General features: G+C 40.0%; 2 protein-coding genes across 3 annotated transcripts; both read left to right on the top strand.

The window, feature by feature from the left end:
- Positions 1-542: 542 nt before the first annotated feature.
- Positions 543-2,955, top strand: foxl2l (forkhead box L2-like). Its single transcript, XM_085146390.1, has one exon. The coding sequence runs from the start codon at positions 1,526-1,528 to the stop codon at positions 2,333-2,335; it is 810 nt and encodes a 269-aa protein (XP_085002516.1). The 5' UTR covers positions 543-1,525; the 3' UTR covers positions 2,336-2,955.
- Positions 2,956-3,518: 563 nt separating this feature from the next.
- tmem201 (transmembrane protein 201) lies at positions 3,519-16,654 on the top strand. 2 transcript variants are annotated; one of them, XM_085146389.1, is made up of 11 exons: positions 3,519-3,736; positions 4,158-4,278; positions 4,383-4,577; positions 4,661-4,840; positions 5,690-6,054; positions 6,146-6,346; positions 11,674-11,876; positions 12,642-12,704; positions 12,831-13,121; positions 13,325-13,453; positions 14,858-16,654. In XM_085146389.1, the coding sequence occupies exons 1-11, from the start codon at positions 3,609-3,611 to the stop codon at positions 14,953-14,955; spliced, it is 1,974 nt and encodes a 657-aa protein (XP_085002515.1). In that variant the 5' UTR covers positions 3,519-3,608; the 3' UTR covers positions 14,956-16,654. The 2 variants fall into 2 exon arrangements, with proteins under 2 accessions (XP_085002515.1, XP_085002514.1); XM_085146388.1 differs by having other exon boundaries at positions 12,642-13,121.
- The last annotated feature ends 5,018 nt before the right edge of the window (positions 16,655-21,672 follow it).

The following is a 21,672-nucleotide window of genomic DNA, read 5'->3' as shown; positions in this document are numbered from 1 at the left end:
TCCCAACAGAGAACAGAACAGAGAAGAGAACTAATGAAATATCCCTTAAGAAACCTGGAGAACTACTTGTTTAGAGTACTTCAAGAAATTACAAGAAACCTTGCCTAAGAGAGTTCAGACTTTGTTGAATGCTTTTTAGAAATATACAAACTGTTTTTCCCCCTTTGAAACTGTATTTCCATGTATGTTTTCACATGATTCAATAAATCACTGCACCTTTTTTTAACATTTTCCAAGTAAACTATTAAAAAATAAGTGTGGACCATTGCACAGAAAACAATCTATTGCACTCATATTTGATCACGTACATGCAAACTCTCTAGTGGTGCAAAATGTCGTTTACAGTATTTGGTGCCCTAACCTGCAGACTTGCTCAGTGTAATACATATTTTCATAACTTCTAATAGAAAACTTCAGTTGTGTTGTGTTTATATGCACTATATCAAAATATTATATGAGGAGTGTACTTAACTTTATTAAACAAATATAATGGTGAAAGCACCATTCATTAAATATTAATAGATTTACAGTAACAACAGAAGCCAACTGAAATACCCTCAAATCCTCTGCAAACACATACTAGTTTTCTTTCCACTGGTTGCTCTCCTATTGAGATCAGTGTTTCCCTATCAGTTCAGGGGAGACAGACTGTCTGGTGAGAGTAGGTGATCATTATCTACTGTCCTCAGCGGACAGACAGGCCTGCTGTTCATGCCTCACTGTATGTGGGTGGTATGCTGAGCTCTGATACCTGTGCTGCTAGTACCTCTGTGCCTGTAGTAACATTAGGAGCTGGAAAGCCCCAACCACCACGTGTCTCAGAGCTGAAACAATGTGTAAAACTGTAAAAAGGCAGCTGCCTGTAACAGATCACAGATCAATGCAAATGTGTGCACGTTTGTGCTGCTGTTAAGACTTATTTTAATAGTACATTTTGTCATTATTGTGCACGCAGATATGTGATATTTCACAGCATGCTTTAACGTCTTCGACAAGTTCAAATAAAATGGTAAAACTATGTGAAGAGCATTGCTTTTAGCAAAATGTCATATATAAACAGCTTTCTTGAGTTGTTAGTTTAGGGAAGATCAAATCTACAGTTTAATATTACATATGTTTTCCCACCTGTTGCCTTTCCTGAGGTTGTGGAGATCCGATGTAGATAAGATTTTAGGATTGCTGTGTGTTAGAACATTACTTGTCACTCACGTAAACTCAGTACACCTAAATAAGTCTTTGATCGCCCTGCTTCAAAAGGGGGAATATTTTTTGACTGCAGTTAAAACACAGCCTCTTGACCCCTGCTTCAACCTAAACAGCCTCCACGGTTTCACACACAACGGCATAAACAGTGTGAGAAACCCGGTGAGATCAAAGCTGGCAACAACAGCTGCGCGGTACCTGTGGGAGGAGTGTGTGTATGTGTCCGTGTGCACCTGCAGACACAATCGTAGAGCTGCCTTGCTTACCGGGCAGATAGCAGTCGCAGCCGGACCCACAAACAAACCGATAGCTTACCTGAGTCATGGATGCAGAGGAGAAGTCCCCCCAAGGTGCGCAGATTCTGGACATCGGCTCAAACTCGCCCCCTTGTGAGCCTAAAGGTGCGCAGGAGACCGGACAGCTGGAGAAGCCGCCGTATTCATACGTGGCTCTCATCGCCATGGCCATCAAGGACAGCGAGAACAAGAGACAGACTCTGAGCGGGATCTATCAGTATATAGTGTCCAAGTTCCCCTACTACGAGAGGAACAAGAAAGGCTGGCAAAACAGCATAAGACACAATTTGTCTCTCAACGAGTGCTTCGTCAAGGTGCCCAGGGACAGCGGAGGGGACAGAAAGGGCAACTACTGGATGCTGGACCCCGCATTTGAGGACATGTTTGAGAAGGGAAACTACCGACGGCGGAGGAGGGTGCGGAGACCCTACAGACCCCCGAGTGTGCCTTACCTGGGCGGGAATCCCGTGGAGTACTCTGAGTCGCTCTACCTGCAGCCTTACGTGAGCAGCTCCTGGAGCGTGTGCCAGCCCGGCTCGACCCCACCGACGGGATATGCGTCAGCTACGGTCAGCACGGGACACTGCCGCAGCGTGTCCCCGGGCACCTCCATGACCTCCTACTGCACCCCTCCTCCCCACTTTCACCATCCTCACTACGGCGCTTACCGCCGCCACCCGCCCGTGCTGGTCCCCCACAACGGGTATCCTTACGGCGGGGTGACCCAACCGATGAGCCCGGATGGAGGCACCGTTTCCGTGGCTTGCAGCTACCAGCAGTTCACCTCCTACGGCAGGCCAGCGGACCCAGCCCTGGCCTATTTAATGGACCAGTAGGACTTTTGAGTTATTCTGTGCTTTGATGGCAAGTTCACATCTGAGTTCGCCTCTCACCATTTCAGTTCGGCTGTCACTGGTTTGTCAGGTACTTGGTTTAGTTTGGCAGTTTCATATGACTGTTATAAATAATGCTGTTGATGATTTTGTTTGTATAGATTTTATACAGTTTTTATAAAGTTTGGGTTTTTTGTAAGAATTACAGACGGCAGGTCTACCATATACCATGTCATTTTACTTCAAACTTGCCCCCATCAAGTGTAAACGGCAGGAAGACAGCTGATCTAAGTCTGAGGTTTGAGGTTTGCATTTTTATTTTGTATTTTTTTTACTGCGTGTTATAGGCTTACAAATAAGCATACTTTTGTTCTTTTTCTCTGTTTTTTTATATTGGTATATAATTTTGAATAGGCCTGTACGTTTGCTGTAACGTTATTTATTTGTTTTCTCCGGATTTATCCAAATGTGTGAGCTGCTATAAAAGATGAATGACATTCAAGCACTGACCCGTTTTCTCATTCGATTGTGAATGTTTGTTTGATGTAAAATACATCACGTTTGTTCAAATAAAGTTATTTTTGCATCAGAAACTCCACCCTCTCCAATTTGTTATCATTATTATTCATTTATTAATGATTATTATTATTATTATTATTATTATTATTATTATTATTATTATTGTAGAACACTTGATACATTTTAAGCGAGGCTACCTGAAAATGCAGGTTTTAAAATGGATATTAGCTGTAATATTTCACAGACTTGTATGCTTTATTTAAACTGTTTCTAAGTATTGAAGGTTTTTACTTGTGTAAAGTGATGGAAACGTTTTCAAGCGGAAGTACTTTGATACTGAGGAAATATAGGAAAACCTGATATTTCTAAGAAAAGTTCGGAAGCCAATAACAATAACAGTTAATAAAGTTTTACGTCCCGAACAGGCTTTTTAATACCCTGTCCCGCATTCCAACACGATCATAGCATGTATCCTCTGCACAGCTATTTACTTACCGTCGAGGAAAAACATGCTTAGTTTCTTTCATTTTTAATTTGTTTTACTTTAATAAACACCGCCACCAAAATGTGTTATTTGGCGCAAATGAAAAGCAGCATCGTAAGCGTTAGAGTGGACAGCAAGGATTTAATGAACCCTATTGGAACGCGTCCAGGTGTTTACGTACTTTCCGTTTCCGTTACAGGGGCGTGAACAAAAGGAATTGTTTGCCGCGTGCGCGCTCGCGCCGTGTTTTCCAATCTTAAAACACTACGTTTAATGTTTTTGCGAAAAAAGATGGAGACGCTTAGCAAGCTTCTGCTGGAATACCCTGAATTAATGTACAGCGGAGTCGGAGCTACGGCGTTTGTCGCCGGCGGAGCGCTCATATATAAAATTGCCACCAGGTAACTTCTCCGACTTCTGGCACCGCGGCGGTGTGTTTGTAGCTAACGCTACATTCACGCTAGCACAAGTTAATGTGTGTGGAATAAAAGAAACACACCAGTTGATTTTTAATTGTGACATTAAAGAAATAGTGCTTCCTGTCCTGCTCCTATTGCTCCTCTGGAGAGATTTGTGTATTGACGCTAGCCCGGGCGCTCACTTTAAGAGCAGCTGTGCCGCTAACTAACTTGATGCTTCGCAGTTTTGTGAGTCCAACTTTAGCTAACCCTGTTTGATGTTTACAGTTAGTATTTATAATGTCACGTGACATCAATACAATGGGCATATTCAGATGTCTCAGGCTAGGTTAAGTATTTTTGCATAACTGAACAGCAGCGGTTGCCACTGAATAACACGCTGGATTTACCTTGTTGCTTACAGAAAGAAGCCCACCCATGCAAGTGTTAACTGCTGGTTCTGTAATCAGAACACAGTTGTGCCCTATGGGAACAGGAACTGCTGGGATTGCCCCAATTGTGACCAGTACAATGGCTTCCAGGAGGTAAGTATTATACACTATGTAACAGCTTAAAAAAATGTTTCTTAAATGTGGTAATTCTTTTTCTCTAACGCATATACATTTTTTTAAACTGTCTGTGTTTTCAGAATGGGGACTACAACAAGCCCATTCCTGCTCAGTACATGGAGCATCTAAATCATGGCATATCTGGAAGCCTTCCTTCATCGGAGACACCTAAGACTCTGCAGTGGGTCAACTGTCAGATGCTGCTTTGCCGGAAGTGTAATAACAACCAGTCTGCAAAGATCAAACAGCTGGCCTCATATATCCCGAGGGATGATGTATGCCCTTTCTGTCACATCATAGTATTGCCCAACATGCTGTTCTGAAGAATAACACCAAATGCCGTTTCTTTCTCCCGTAGGAGAACTACGATGAGGAAATTGAAGCCTACAAGCATCACCTGGAGCAGACTTATAAGTTATGCAGGCCATGTCAGACAGCAGTGGAGTACTACATTAAATATCAGAACCGCCAGCTGCGTACGGTGCTTCTTAATAATCAGCTGCGGCGCACCCGGGAGTCAGACATGGGCTTTGTAAAGGTCAGTGCAACCCGATCTCGCCCAGTCAGGCAAATATTGTGAATTATTTAATAATAAAAAAAAATCACATATAAAAGACACTAAATGACCAAATGCTGTAGCATGCAGGGTTTTTGACCTTTAGCCAGATACTAAATAACATGATTATTTTAGCTGAGACAAGCAGGAAACTGCCTTAATTGTAACTTTTTTTCTGTGATACCATCTTATTGCTTTTTCATGTTTAACATAATTTGTTAATCTTGAAATGTAAGAGGGAAACTTTCAGCCTTTAGCTCTTTGTTGTTACACCTAATGACATAATGCCTTATCAGTAGCTATTTAGTGTGCATTCGGATCCTCTTTGACCTACTCAAACAAAATAGTCAAGTGTTCAAACAGTGACGCGATCCACAGGTTTCTTGTTTTCATGGGTCTGCTGATAAGGATTAGCGCTTTGACACAATCAAGTCCTGCTTTTCAGCATTTAAAGTGATTAATCAATTGTTACCGCTTCTGCTCCAGTGTGATCTGTTACGTTAGACGCCATGTCTAATTTCAGGTTGTGTGAGGATACGAGTGAACGATATTTAACCACTGCTGTGGCTTTAATGAAATGCATTAAACTTTGACTTTCTTATTCACACTAGTGATTCATTAATGTGGTGCAGTCCTGTTACCCGTTTCTTGGTAAAACACTGAACTATAAGTAACAGTGCTTCGTTTAATTGGCATTCAGACCCCTGTTGTAGACTTTATTAACACTATGTTGACATTGTATGCTATTAATTTCAGTATGCTGTGAAAATGTCACAATAACGGCCTGTTTTTTTTGTTTTCTTTATTTGGTTTGTTTTTTCCCTCCTGCAGAGTGCCCAGTCCCTGTCCTCTCCCATGGGAGTCGTACTCTTGCGGGCCCTTGCCTTCCTAATATGTGCTTTCCTTGCTGCCACAATTTTCTGTGAATTGCCAGACCAGCCTTCGTCACCTGATGGCTCGCAGACATTAAGTGGTGGGGTTGTTCCTCCAAAGCCTCAAGTCCACAATGAGTCTACCCACACTGATAACAGCAGCAGAGTGTTGCCTGTGTGGCAGAGTCTCCTGGAGCTGATCCCAGACAAGGCCATAGAAAATGCCGAGCTTGCGTGGCAGCATGGGAAGGACAACCAGCTGGCTGTAGTCTCTGTTGGCCTGTTAACTTGTCTCACTGGTATCTTCTTAGCTGGACCTGCAAGGTAAGCAGCGACCATTTTATTTGCCTTTGGGTGGGCTGTTCGTAGTTCCCAGTTTAATTAAAACCAAAAAACAAATCTTGCTGCATTTCAGGTTGAGGAGAATTGATGCTGTAGCCTCTGTCCTGTGGTTCTTCATCCTGTGCCTCTACATGGCCGAGAGCTACATGACCGATGCCTTGAGCTGGATGTACACAACGAAGCTTGTTGGCGTCTCCCTCTGTTGCCTCGTCAGCTTTGCTGCTGCCGTGGCAACTCGTAAACCGCTGGGCGCACGGAGAGCCAGATACCGAAGGTCAGAACCTGAGCAGTAATGTTCACATTGTATTTGAAACCGTGGATTATACAAAAACATGTCGTCTTTCCATGAATGCTTCCCATTCATAAGCATCGGATCGAAAAGCATCAATCTAACAAGTGTTATTGGTGTATTTTTAATGTTGTCATTTCTTTTCATTTCTGTCACTGTCCGTTTTTAAACCTTCAATCTTCCAGCTCTGTGTGAGAATGACTGTGATGTTCTGACATGTGAATGATAATCTCCAGATATGGCACACGACCTGAAGCTAGTCCCTTCTCCTTACCAAATCCCACCTTCAGCCACACAGCCATGTGCTGAGCAACTGCTTGATGCATCAATTTTTGGCAGTTAAAACAATTTTGCATCAGATAATATTGTTACCTCATAGTAGTGATTTGTCCTCCTGCTTTGAATAATTGTTATTGTCATTGTTTTTTATCTATTCACTGAGAGAAGCAATGAGGAAACATTTCAGTAATCATAATATCATAAAGGTATTATTTATAAGCTTACTCTAACCATTATCAGTTATAAAGTCCTAAGAAGGTTAACAAGTAAACTTTACAGGACCTTCTGACATTTCAACCTATTGGTGTTCTCTATTCAAATGACTGATTATGTATTTAGCATCATTATTACTGCACCATATATGTGAAAAAAATGATGTTTAAATAAGCTAATTTTTGCAACCAGTATATTGGGTTGTTAACATTTTTGGTTTTAGCTACTATTAACTGTGCTTTACACTTTACTAGATTGTTTAAAGGTGTTTTGAATGTACTCGTTTAACACTGTTAAAGCTGTGAGGCTTCTAACTACAACTCACTGCATGAAATACTAATTTGTGTAAACACTTTATACCACACATAAGATGTGGTATTTTTGCGTAATCACACTCTTTCTCTATCGCTTCACATCACCTACAATTTTTATTGGCGTTGGATATTTTCTAATGCAGCCTGTTCTGGTGTTTTTACCTCATGTCTTTGGCAGCACCAGGAGGTGACGTGGAGCATGATGTGTAGTGATGTTAGCTGACGGAAAATTTGCATGCCTGCAAAATCTGCGAATTTTTATCGACATTTACTATTGAAGTTTATTTATTCATTTATTTATTTATTTTACAATGGTTTAAGTATTTAGCTGCCCGAGTTTGTTATTCCCAAATTCTGAAATTCTGCAGTTTTTCTCCTGTCTCCATTATTGTTGTGACCTTGTACCCTTTTGATTTACTTTTAGAACATTCAGTATTCGTCTAAAGTTGCATGATCTTGACTTTAAGCAATTTTTGCAAATACACATTTTCTTTGAACAGTATCATGCAGAATTGGCCAATATTTGGCCTTGCAGTGGCATTAGTTCACCTTGAGACAGTAGCATGAAGTTTCTCAGTGTACTTGGCAGATAGGTTGTTTGTTTCTTAAAGCTTCTTTGAGAACTTGTATCAGTTCTTTTGTAGATTCCCTTTGTTACTTGTCTCACTTAACACTGAGTCCAGTATTGAAATCAGTGCTCTCCGGTGGTTATTCATTCATCAGCAGGGCTCCTTGCGTTGTCTTGAGTTTTAGATACTCTTACTGGTCACTTCATTACTTACTGATTGCTAGTACCAGTTGGACCCCCTTTTGCCTTCAGAACCATGTTAATTCTTCAAAACAGATTTAAGAGGTGCCGGAAACTTTCCTCAGAGATTTTGGTCCATATTGATATAACATCACACAATCTCCCGTTTCACCTCATCCCAAAGGTGCTCTATTGGATTGAGCTCTGGTGACTATGGAGGTCATTTGAGTGCAGTGAACTCGGCGTCATGTTCAAGAAACAAGTTTGAGATTATTTGAACTTTTTGACATGGTCCGTTAAGATGGCGACACTGGTCATAAAGGGACTGACATCCAGCATAAAATCTTGGTCACATCAAACATGCAGATCATGAACACATTTAGTATTAGGCCTTTTTCCATTACTTCCTACTCCACTTGGCACGACTCGTTTTCCATTACTAAAGAGTGCCAGCTAATATGGGTGAGGTCGTTATAGCAACGCGGTGGAACATCCCATGACATCATTTATATGCGACATAACGATGTGATACCTGCTGCTCGGCCTGTGGCTTTTTGTCAGACTTCTGGACCATGGTGTTGTTTCTCTGTCGTTTCCCTTGTTTCCAGGTTACAAAAATGGCGGTTTTCAATTTCGTGAAGGAGATTCTCTCCTGACTCATCATGTGACACCACTGACTAGCTGATCAGTGGTATGCAGTCTGTTGAAATCACATTTTCAGATCGCCTCAGAACCCTGGTCGCTTGGAATACTGGTGAAGTAGGTACCAAAAAAAGTGAGCTCATGCGAATCGTAGCTCAGTTTACGGTTCTTAGCTGTTGGAGATCAGAGATGCTGTAGCCCATCTGCTTCAAGGTTCAGTGGGTTTTGCATTTAGAGATGTTCTTCTACATACCTTGGTTTTAACAAATTGTTGTTTTGGTCGCTGCTCCCTTCCTATCAGCTTGAAGAATTATGGTCATTGATCTCTGATTTCTGGGGTTCAACAAAGCTTTTTCACCCAGAGACCTGGCGCTCACTGGGCATTTTCTCTTTTTCACACCATTCTCTGTAATGGTTATATTGGAATATCCCAGTATATTAGCAGTTTCTGAAATACCCAGACTGTTGAACAGGTTTGTGTGTGTGTGTATCCGGCTGTATGTTTGGGCTCATTGTGACATCGAGGAATGATCAGAGCCCATCAGAGGCCTCACTGATGGTGCAGCATGATAAAGATCTGCATATGCAAAGTGTTCAAAGGTGTTGGAGAGTATTTATGTGTACTTCTTTGTGTCATATTTTTATGCTTATAGCTGTGGGCTCAAAACTCAAGTTCAAAATAGCCTGTAGGTGACTACCTGACAGGTACTTGGCTTGTTTCAGCATTTGAGGTATCTTGTGTAAGCATCAGTTCCTGGTTCTCCCCCCGTTTCATTTTTAATCAGTGCTCCACTCAGCAACATCTTGGAGTCTTTTCTCAGGATTAATCCTAAATTGTCCTGCACAAACTCTAAATGAGGCGATTTACAGCTAAAATGACGACCTTACAGCACTCACAACTGTATTAGCTTCCATTATAACTAATGCTACCTTTGCCAGTATTTTAACAAGTTGATATGTGATAAACACTAATGACCGTTTGAAGTGCACGTGCTAACATTTCATCTAACTTGTTTATTTGAGTTTCATAGTTATGTTTTACTTTTGTTGGATTGTGTTGGATGTAGGGGGTATTTATTTTACTCTAGTGTGAGAAGGTGTTACAAAATAATGGGAGACAACGTGCATAGATTGCGATTGCTCGTCAGTTTTGTGTTGTAACTGTGGGTTTAAACTGTGTTGCGCTCTTCTGTTGAGAGATTTATGTTGTCAAAACAGCGCCTGTGGTGTAGTACACTTCACATGCTTTGAGTCTAAGATAATAGATGATTGATCAAGTTATGAACCTGTGTGACTTTTCACACCTGATATACATCAAAAAAAGCACAATGCTGTATAGTGCCGCAGTTTAAAAAAAAAAAAGGCAAACTGGCTGTTTATACTGTGACGTTAATTGCTAATGACTTGAAGGCTTTTTTTTGTTTTTTAAACTGCCACATGTGACAAACTGCATCCTAAACTCAAAAGTAACGTTCATCACGGAACAAAACAAGCTGTAATGGTTAGAGTTGTGTGACGTACAGGGTGTATCAAAAAGAACCATCCCGAATTCAAAGCGCTTTAATCCTGCAGCCGTTCACCAATAACGGCCGAAACGCATACTGTTAAAAAGACGGGGCTTGTCGGTTTTAATGCGGTCGCTGGTAGCACCAGTAGCTGCAGTGGCTCCAGACATGCTCATACAAATATGGGAGTTTGACTATCGTTTGGACATGTGCCATGCGTCCAGAGGGGGACACATTAAGGACCACATTGTATGTAAAACCTTTTATATTCAGCCATGTAGTTTAAAATTTACCACAAGCTTTTCTGTCCAATATTTAAAACAATAAATAAATTAAAAGTGAATGATTCGTCTTGCTACACCCTGTATTTGGACCATTGTGTGTACTAAGGGTAAGAAAAAAAGTATTTTTACCTTTTGGTTTGTAAGCTACAGGTTTAAAATGTGTTGTTTCTGCCAAAGTTTTACATACTCTGCCCAAAAGTTTGTTTGCTTTAAGCCACAGTTTGCATGTTTTTTAAATGATATTTGCATAATGTCTGGTTTGAGTGTTTCTATTTCTGCGTGTTGTTTTTTTTTTTTTTTTAGAGAACTCCTGTTTCTACCTGATGAGCTGTATGACTGTAGACCTCTTTGTGCCAAGTGTCTAGCTCTAGAAGCAATATGTTCAAAGTGTTAACTGTAGGTTTAAGCTACTATATGTGACAAATTATTGTACTTCATTATTATACTACTGTTACTATTTATCCCAAGTATGTTTATCTAATTATTTTAGTAGCGTCTGTTGGAGAAACACTTGGTAGTTTTTAAAAAAGGACCCGTTATTATGCTAAATCTTGATACTTTTTTACAGTTTATCACAGTTTGATCACCGACGATGTGTTTATATATTCTGTAACAGCCTCAGAAAGGAGCTCCATCCCTGCTCAAAGATTTCCTGCAACATGCTCGATGAAACACTTTGCGTTTTGGGTGCTTAAATGGTTCATTTGGGTGTCTTGCTTTTCATGATGTGCTCCATTTCGGAGGCTTTGTGGTAATGCTTGCTGTACATGGAATATAATAAACGACTGATAAAAGGAAATGTCTTCTGCTTGTTTTTCCACCAGCATCCTGTCTCCTTCTGCATGTCTCTTTCCAGTCTGTAAAACTTTGTTACTCAACTTTGGAGGCAGTGGAAATAATCAGAAGTGACCTGATTATACAAAGAAACTTTATGTCGCTGCTCTGTCTGGACCCATGAGTGTGTGAAGCGTTTCTCTCGTCTCTCCCCGTCAGCTGTTGCGTGCTGTCACACAGCTGCTGCAGCGTTTCAGCGACAGCCTTGTCGTAGCCTGCCTCCATTAGTGCTGACTTTAAGGGGTGGTCAGAGCTCATTTCTAAGTTTGTCCCCAGTTTTCTTCTCGTACTCGGTCTTTAAATCAGCATATATTTAATTGTGGTAAGCAGGTAAAATTCTTAATTGCGTTTACACTGTTTGCTCTATCAGTACCCAATTTCCCCTCAGAAGTATTATGTTAGACTTTCTATATGTAAGTATTTGTATGTTTTTGCTGCTGTGTTACAACTTTAATTTCAGGTAGTAGACCATTCGGTTGCTCTTGTGTTGCAGATACCTTGCAGGAAGCTCCACCGTCCCTCCTTTGAGCTCCACCGACGCGGCGGACACTTTCATCCCCACTCCTCCCCCTAACCTCTCCCAGCTCATCAACCGCCACCACGGTCGTCACGAGCGGAAGGCTTCCCCCTCCTCTCTGCCCGGGCGTCTCAACAGAGCCCTGTGCCTCGGCACCATGCCCTCCCTCACCAGGACAGGTAGCGCGGGATGTTTTCCCTTTCAGTTTGTGCTCATGCTGACAGATATTTCTGTGTAATCCTTCTAATGACTTGTTGACGTTTATCTGCGGTCTAACGGCTCCAAAAATAACATTTCAGCAAAGGGAACCGACACATTTGTGCAAATTAATCAAGTAGCTTCAGGTGTAGGTTGGGCTTAGTATTTGGAATTGTTTGTTTTTATAGTCAGTTACACTGTAGCGCTTTGCATGCTCATGAGGTTTTTTATGGAATATCACCTGAAATATTGCCTCTGTTTACACAAACGTATCTAAAGTATGGGCATTTCCTACCAAGAGGTCATTTAGGTCGTTTATGCTGAAGTGTTTGCATAAATATAAATATACATTATTTTTTTAGACACTATGCAATGGAGACAGGATTTTTCAGAAATCTCTGGCACATCTGTGCTTATATTTCTCAATTTTATTTGAAATGCAAACATTAAAAAATGTGTGTTTGCAGTGTAAAGCGTATGTTTTTAGGAGCAGTCGTGGTCCTACAGTAGGCGGCCCATTTGCAGCTGCTTAATCTGACAAATTTGTCACTAATTATTTACTAATATTGTGGATTTTTAGTGTGAAGACTATCGATTTTTCTTTGAATGTGATAAAGTAAAACCTGAGCCTCAGCATGAAGTTGTGTAGTTTTAGGTTTATGAGAAATGCTGATGCAGATTTAAGTAAAAACATCAGTTTGTGGTTGTGGTGAAAAGTTTTATTTATTTATTTTTTTAATTTTCAGATTCTGGTTACCTGTTTAGTGGAAGCAGACTGGCCTCACAGTACAAAGATTCACAATCTTCAGGTATTGAAAGTCCTGGCGATTCTGTGGCCTCTGTTCAGTTTTTCATTGTAAGCAACAGTTCGGTGCTTTTTTCACTAAGACGTTGCTTAGTGAAAACATTTTTCACCGCTCTCTTTTTTGGCACAGACTACTTTTCGCTCAAGTCTGGGAGCCGCCCATCATCCCCGGGTCCCTCCCCAGCTCCTTCGGTAGCTGGTTCTGTTACATCCAGTTCAGGTTCTGCCAGACAACGGCGTCCCCTCATCAGCCCCGCTCGTCTCAACATTGGTGGCCAGAGACTCCGGCTTTTCTCAGCAGAGCCAGAACCCACGCTCATGTTCCCACCCGCGTCTCCATCACATTTCCTGTCTGAGCCGACCCCTTCGGTTTACAGCGGCTGCTTTTCACCCGATGTGTCACCCTTTCAAAGTCAAAATGGCAAGTATACATAAGGCTGACTGTTATAGGAAGACTTCTGGCAATATTTCTTATTTTGTTTGTCTGTTATTCCTGAAACTACCACCAGGTGGCAATATAAACTTTTTTTTTTTTTTTTTTCACACAATGAAACAAATCAACTTGTGAACATGTTTAGATGGTTCGGTTTGTGGTTTAATGATTTTACCTGATTGGCCTTGCAGATTTGAGCTCCTTGTTAAGAGACGATAGTGTGATTGAAGAGGAAGAGAAGCGAAGCAGCTCCTCAGGATCTTCTGCTTGCCTGGTCGGTACTACAACTCAGTGTCCAGAGGGCAGGCGTTCTCCAAAAGGTAAGCAGTTTGATTTCAACCCTGCAGGGAGATGGATGTATCTATGTCAGAAAATGTAATATTTGTATCATGCCTGTTGGCTAACTGGGTTTTAAAAGATCTCAGTCTGCTCGGGCTGATACATCAGAATGTCTGTGTGTATCATTTGAAGCTGCTTTTGATCTCTGCAGATCTCTACAGTGACTGCAAACAGATTTCCTCTTAAAGCAATTTCAGTTTAAGTGACGGGAACTAATGCAGCTCCTCATGTATGAGGGACAGAATATTAAGAACACTGCTACCACACCTGTGGGTCTTTGCTTCATTAAAATCGATTCAATGAACTTGATTGTAGTTTCTGTTAGGGCTGCTGATTTAATCTAATTTTAATCTTGATTACGATCTGGGCTTTCAACGATCATTAAAAATGACTGAGCCGATTATTAGCCCCTCCCTCGTGCTTTACTCTCGCGCTGCTCCGTGTGGCAAATCGAGCGCACCTCTCTGCATTTCGAACACGTGTCACAACAATTAAGAGCAGCGGTCCCCAACCTTTTTTGCGCCACGGACCGGTTTATGCCCGACAATATTTTCATGGACCGGCCTTTAAGGTGTCGCGGATAAATACAACAAAATAAAACTTGTACCGGTACTGAAAAAAAGAAAATTTATTCAAAACACACGTGAAAAGACCAAGGAAAACAGAGTAAACGATAAAAACGATAACAAAATAACGCTGAAAACCGATAAAAACCCTGAAAACTATACATTTCACACCTGAGCCTCAACTCTCGCGGCCCGGTACCAAACGACTCACGGACCGGTACCGGTCCGAGGCCCGGGGGTTGGGGACCGCTGATTAAGAGGACCCGAGGGAAGCTCGGAAAGCTAAGCAGAAGTTATTTGGAGAGGAGAGTGACTGCTGTTGGTTGAAAAGAGAGGTAAAAAAAAACTTCAGTGGTGTGGAAACATTATGGGTTCGCAGAGTCAGACGTGGATCAAGTAGACACAGTGTGTAAACTTTGCTACAGTGTCGTAGCTGCACCACAGAGCAACACTGCAAAGTTCACTAAACATAGATGTTTACATTTTTCATTTATTTTTTATCTTGCAAACATTTGCACTGTTATCAGTATTTGCACACTATTTTATATTATTGTTTATATTATTGATCTTTAAAGTCATTATTCAATACATTGTTATTGTTAAATAAATATCGTCAAATAATCGAGATCTCAATTTCAGTGAAAATAATCGTGATTATCATTCTTGCCATAATCGAGCAGCCCTAGTTTCTGTAACTTCTCTATTTGTTCTGATTTAAAGGGGGGGGGAAAGTATTTTGTGACGCAGACACAAAATGTAAAAGCAGATGAGGTGGTTTGATGATAGAGCTCATGGCTCACATTTGCCTTTTCTCTCCAGATTTTGCGAAGCGTCTCATATGGCCGGGGCTTCTGTTTGCAAGCCTGACTGCCAACCTGTTCTTCGGCTGCCTCTACATGTACAACAACTGGACATGAGTGTCGACAGAGCAAGTGTGCCTCTGGCCCCTTGACTAACCTGTTGTTCCTGCGCAACGAGAGGACATACAGCAGTGCAAGAAAACATCACCTCTCTGGTGCTTTACCTACTGTTTGCCGATGCAAATTGCAGATGTCAGAAGAACTGTGCAGTAAAATCAGATCTTATATTTGTGAGTCATTAGTGCTCAAACGTAAAATGGGTTTTGTTTTTGCCTTTTGATCACTGCTCCTCTTACACAAAGACAGGTGCAAATGATAAGAAGGAGCAAAAACAAAAAAAGATGAAATTGCACTGATGGCTTTTTAAAACCTGCGCTGTGAATTGTGCAATAAACATGTACTGTTCAGTCGACGCTGCTTGGGCACAAAGTCGCGTCTTACCTACTTACACTGACCGAGTGCATTACCTCCCTCAACTGAACATCGCTGGAGCTCTACAGCAGCCAGAAACTGGTAAATGTTAAGCGACATGTTTTCTTGCGGTTTAGTTTTTGTTTTATTGGCATTTGTACTGGTGCCATTACATGTCAGCTGAGGAAAGTAAAAAGTGGTGCTCCGTTATTGTTGGCCTATTTAGGGTCAAAATAATTCCTAACATTTCCATCTCATAAACATTTCTCAGCAGTTCACTACAAAAAGGGTTCTCACCAAAGCGATTCAGTTTCGGTTCTTTCTTACTGTAAAGCTATTCAGAAGCAAGTTTGTAAGTGACAGCTCCTAAGGTCAAGTGTGGTTTAAAAATAAAAATAAAACATTTCCAGTATATGGAAGAAATCATGTTTGCTGTCTCTCTCAGTCTGCACAAGCAAGCCGCAGAGAGGGAAGTTTTCCTGCCAACTCAGCTGTGAACTAATTTATATGTTACTTTTGTTATTACTCATAGTCAAGCATGTACGTTATTACAGATTGGAAATATTTTTGCACTTGTTTTTCTGAATTGGCGGACGTGTTCTACTTTACGCGATTTAAAAATTGTTTGAAATTGAGAGCACGGATGTTTGATTGTTATTTGTGTGCATGTTAATCAGCCGATTCTCAGAAAACTTGTACATTTTTAGACTCGCAAGCTGCAATTAAACAGGTTTGTGTTTCTTTTGCATGTGATGCAAAACAAAAATCGTATGAAATTTGAAAAGATTTTGTTCTGTTCAGGTGATTATTGAATTATTAAGTGAGTAATTTGACTTTGTTGCAATATTAAGTTTACTTATTGGTTTATGCAAAGTTACTTTGAACCAAAGTTATAAATTATTACATTTGTCTGGCAATAGTTGTAGAAAACTATCAGTGGACGGCTTTCTAATGATTTATGGTGTTCATTTTAATCATTCAGTGTTGTATGCAGATGTTTGTGCTTGATTTTTTTTTTTTTTCTGACTCTGAATCGACTCATTCATTGAAAAAGTATGAAATGTGCTAAAATCTTGATGCTTTCTTAAATCCCAGTTCATTTTCTCTGGAATGGACAAGCTATCATTATTTTTATTCACTTGAAAGTCAGTTTGTTTGAACATGTATTTGAACTTATCAGTTTTGTTTCTCAGCCTACGTCATCAGTTTTTAAAATCAGAGGTTGTCTAGTTGTTATTCCCTTGTACTAAGCAACACGTTTGATCTGTAATTGTGGAACAACAGTGGTTTCATGTGGACCTGTGCTTTTTTTTTTTTTGCTTTTTTTTTAAATAAATAAACAAAATTCCCTTATTACCTGTGTGTAATTACACCTGCTCTATCAAAAGAGATGTTACAAAATATTGCCAAAAGATATTAGCTCATCTGCCTTCACACACACACGCATATGAACTTGAGTGACGTGCCATTCTCAATCCATAGGAAAAGCTTTCCATAAAGTTTAGGAGTGTGTTATAGGAATTTTTGACGTTGGATGAGAAAGCCCGGCTCGCTGCCTTCACGTCAATTCATCTCAAAGGTGTTGTGTCGGGTTGGGGTCAGGACTCTGTGCAGGCCAGTCAAGTCCTTCCACCAGACTTGCTCATCTGTGTCTTTATAGATGCTTTGTGCAGTGACGGCGGTCATGTTGGAACCAAACCTTTCCACAGTTTGAGAAAATATTCTGCAAACCTAGCTGCTCCATTTTATACACATGTGGCCATGAAAGTGATTGAAACACTTGTGTTCAGTGTGCTTCCAAATGTTGTGCCTTAGCCTACCTTAAGCTCGCCCCCTTCTGGCACCGTTAGGCATTGTCCGAGTCTTTAAATATTCTGATCTCTGGCCCGCCTCAGCAAACTGAAGCTTGCACTGAAGTGTTAAAGATAATCATATGTTTTAAGGGTTGCTATGGCAATGAAAAGCTGAATTTACACAGCTGATGAGAGATTAACCGTAAGTGGACTGCAGGCAGCGGTCAAGGGTGAAGGAAAGAGTCTTGTAGGAAGGAAACTTCGATTTTATAGCCATAAATTCACTCCACTATAACCATGATGGGTCTCCTCCATGGGTTGGCATCTTTTGTTTTTGAGGTAAATGTGTGTACCCTTACATTATAGAGCCACTATATACTTCTATTCATCAGAACTTTTTATTAGTTCTAAAAAGGCTTTAGGTATAAAAACAATTATTTATGACCAAATAATACCATAAATCATGCCATTATATCTTTCTGACCTATCATGGGTAACTTTATGACTCTTTCTAAAATAACTTGCACATAATAACAACGTGAATTATGTTTGCGCTCTGATCTTAATGTGTTGTTTTCTTGTCCAAAGTTCAGAAATGAGAAATCTTCATATCTCATTATTCATCAGTTCTGTGTAAGGCTTTATTTCCTTCCCTTTAAGCCCTGAGCTGTACTCCTCCACTTTTTTTTCCCTCCACTTTCATTGCAAGTTACGTTTTGATGTTATTTTTGGTTCTTCCTTTTTCCAGAGAATGGACGACCCATTCTGCGTTAACGTCAGATAAGTTATTTTGTTTTTTCCTCTCTGCACATCATCTCACATCTTCATTAATCGCATTGTCATCTTAAGGAAGGGAGCCTAAGCTTAACACTGAGTCATTGTTTAGAATAAATGGTGAAATACGGCAAATGTAAACAGCAAACGTGTTCGAGATTGCTTATTGCACCCTCTGTAACAACCATGACTCTACAAACTCGAATGCTGAATTAATCAAATTAAATTGTGCAAACTTGTTTCAAATGTTTTAAGTGACATTTTCTCCTTTTTGAATTTTAGAAATTCAATATTTTTTGATTAACTTCAACCATTTTGCATTGAAGTTGGCATCACTCACAAGTACATTTTCACTCTACTTACTGAACGAGCGAGAGGAAAGCAATCGACATGAAACCTCTAAAGCAGGGACCAGACTCCAATCTGGACGCCAGTGATCAGTTATAGTACACCAAAATAAATAAGTTATAGATTTCTGTAATTTTAAACATTTACTTCTTAAAATTTAAGCCCAAAGAGATGCTTTGACAGATATCTTTGTGTTGTAATAGCACTTCATTTTCTAAATAACATCTCAAAGTGGGTCATATATGACCCCGTGATATGAAAGGAGTTTAACCTCCTGCACCACTGTCTATGTTCACTTTTTTTTAAACAAACACAAAACTACCCACAACATTTTGTTATTTCAATTCATCATTTGTAAGTTATGCTTTCTTAATCCCATGGAAAACATGAATGAAAGTAATATATTTTTTAATTGAGCTGATTTCATCATTTTAAATCCAATCAAAAGCTCCATGCAGAAGCAAGTCAACATATTTAAACTGAAACACTGGAAGTTTATTATGCTGACTTGATCACTAATTATGTGCTGATGTTCTGCAGATACGATGCTTAAAATGAGAAGCAGCACTGCAGTTTAAGTAAGGCGGGGGTGATGAGAATCGCATTACATTTGCAGTTTTTGAATATTTTTGGAAGAGTGAAATATTTTCACCAGCTGAGATGAAGAATCGGGTGATCCCTGCGGTTAGTAAGATTAATAATCTGGGAAACAGATGACTCAAATGTCTGCACAACAGTGTCATTGCCAGATCTTCCACTTGGAGCTAAGATGTTTAGCTTTTCCATCTAGAGCAGAATCTGACTGGTTGCATTGGATCAGACACTTTTAGAAATAAATGCATTTCTTTGAGTCACTGCAATTATATTGAGACATTTTGTAGATTTAGGAAATGAAACTTCAATAAATTACTAAAATCTAATTTTAGTTACTAATGCTGCTGTTTTTCTCCTGTGACACAGCACTTCTCTGGACATATATTAATTGCAAAGCACCGGACTGGCTGTGCAGCTGTCCTATAAATGGCACGCCAATTGTCTGTAGGGGTCTGCGAGTTACCCTACAGTGCCTGACAGAACATTTTCAGTCAGCAAGAGCAGTTTCTCATCCTCTTTGCTGGAATCCCCTGTGCACTCCCTCAAAGATTAATCTTAGGTCCAATCCTTTCACAGCACGCTTCCTCTTTTTCAGATCATTCAGACACACCGCATGAATTTCACGGCAAAGGGTGTGAAATACATGCATCAAAAGCCCCCTTGAAACTGCAGGTGGGGCTATGTTTGCATCCAAAGAACAAGAAGATGAGTTTCCTGATGCTATTGTGCTTACCTTTATTTAATTCAATCCAATTTGGATCCTGTTTTACTCTTGATAACTAAAAAAAGTGCTATCATGAGCTATGCCGCCTTTGTTTGTACTTGCGGCATTTAGAAAATTATATTGCTGCTTATATATCTGCCTAATAAACTGTAGTATAATATTCTATAATAAGCTATAATAAGTGATTCATGTCCAGTTATTTACTAATCAGTATCTCTCAACTATCCCCTACCCCCAAATAATGTTTATTATTATAATATTTGGAATAAAATTCCAGCTGTAATAAAAAAATAATGTACTACTAGCTATAGTAACCATGTGCACATAATATAGTATTTTGGCTTTTTTACTGTCTTTTTTTCTGCTTCTATTTTTTAATATATCTCTAACTGACCTTTTCTTCCTGTGTCTTGTGCTGCTGTAACAAGTGAATTGGCTAAAGAGGAATCAGATCTGTTACCATTAATTTTATGCTGTTATGTGTCATCTTTGATGCTGTATGTTTTTATATTTATTTGTTGTCATGTGTTTTCTTCTTGTACTGTGAATTTTCATGTTGTAATTTTACATATTGCTGTCTGAACCATACTGCTGTACACTGTCTGATGTTGTGTTAACTTTCCTATTTATAATTTTTTGCTCTAACCTAGCAGGTGAAAAGTGGCATGTTGTTCATTAATATGCACTGTTCCCTTTAAATAAATCAATTGAATTAAAATGTATATACAAAATACAACACCCTTAATGTAAGGTTTCCTCTTCTTTCCGCTTCTTTTTAAAATGTTTTACTCAACTATTGCAACCAAACTGGGCTCATCTTCAAATCTCTTCTCATCTCTTACTCAATTTAAGTTCCACAAAAACTACATTGGGTGTGTGGAGAAGTCACGAAACTCACAGGTAGCATTTAAATCTCTTTTCATCTGTGTCTGATCTCACGTGAGATGATCTTTAAGGGCAGCAGCAGAGTTTTGGCTGCACACTGTAAAAGCATTTGGGGAATCGTATGAGTCAAAGTGATGCAAAGAAGCTCTGAGTATCGTGACTAGACGGCGAACAACGTGCTTTAACGTGGGTGAACTCAAAACCAAATGTGCTAAATTATGCCAGCTGGAAAACACGACTCCTTTTCAGCACATTTTATTACATTTGAATCACATCTAGGTGATAGACTTCTCTAGTGGATTGAAAAAAAAAAGAAGAAAACTTTCATTTTCTACCTGAATGTGAAACTGGTGGGGATTTCTGTCACATAAATGAGCCAAACCGATGTTAAACAGCGGCTTTCTCTGAACCACAGAAATGGGGACCTGATAGTACTGACAAGCCACCTTGCTCTGTCGTATATTACACAACCCATTAAGAAAGAAGGTCGAAGGGACAATAAGAGAAAAAGCATATGAATAAAAAAAGAAGCACGAGCTCTTAAGAACGCACAGACAGGAAGTCAAGACCCTTTTCCTGATGCACCACAGAACTGTGGGTAAGCTTAAAGACGGTAAACAAGGCACACACGTCTGAACATCACGTGATCAAACTACATGTATATGATGAATGTAAAAGTTTCCTGTCTAAACTTTGTTGGTGTTTTTTTTTTTTTTTATTGTGCCATGTGTTGGACTGCCTGATTAACGGCTATACTTTCAGTTTTATCGAAACTGTAACTCTAATGCTTTCTTAATTTGAGTTTAATCTTGAGTTGCCATCAGATTCGAGATGAATAGCGCATTTATCAGGCAGCTACGAGATTCAGCTCTGCAGCTTGTTTACTGTCGAGGGGTTTTTCTGGCTCGTAGTTGAAAAATAGTTCCGTTCGGGGCAAAGGGTGGGAAGCATTCATGCTTTCAGTCTGCCGATCTGGCCAAACAGTTTCTCTTCTGCACAATCACTTCCTGTTTTTTGTTGTTTTTTTGTTGTTTTTTTACCAGCTGGTCTGAGGTGAACTCACAAACACATATCTGTGTGTGTTCTCTAAATACCGATCAGAATCTTGTAGCTCTTGAGCGCTCAAGACAGTAGCCTCTCATTAGACAGGAAGCCAACGTATCTAGCAGCACCAGACCACAACTCAGAAATATCAACACCTGCAAACCAAACTGAACAAACACAACTGAGATCATCTATTTATTT

The sequence above is a fragment of the Neolamprologus multifasciatus genome, chromosome 20 (assembly GCF_963576455.1).
Source record: "Neolamprologus multifasciatus chromosome 20, fNeoMul1.2, whole genome shotgun sequence".
NCBI classification, from domain to species: Eukaryota; Metazoa; Chordata; class Actinopteri; order Cichliformes; family Cichlidae; genus Neolamprologus; species Neolamprologus multifasciatus.
Note: the sequence above shows the minus strand (reverse complement) of the source record. Positions and strands in the feature narration are given on the sequence as shown.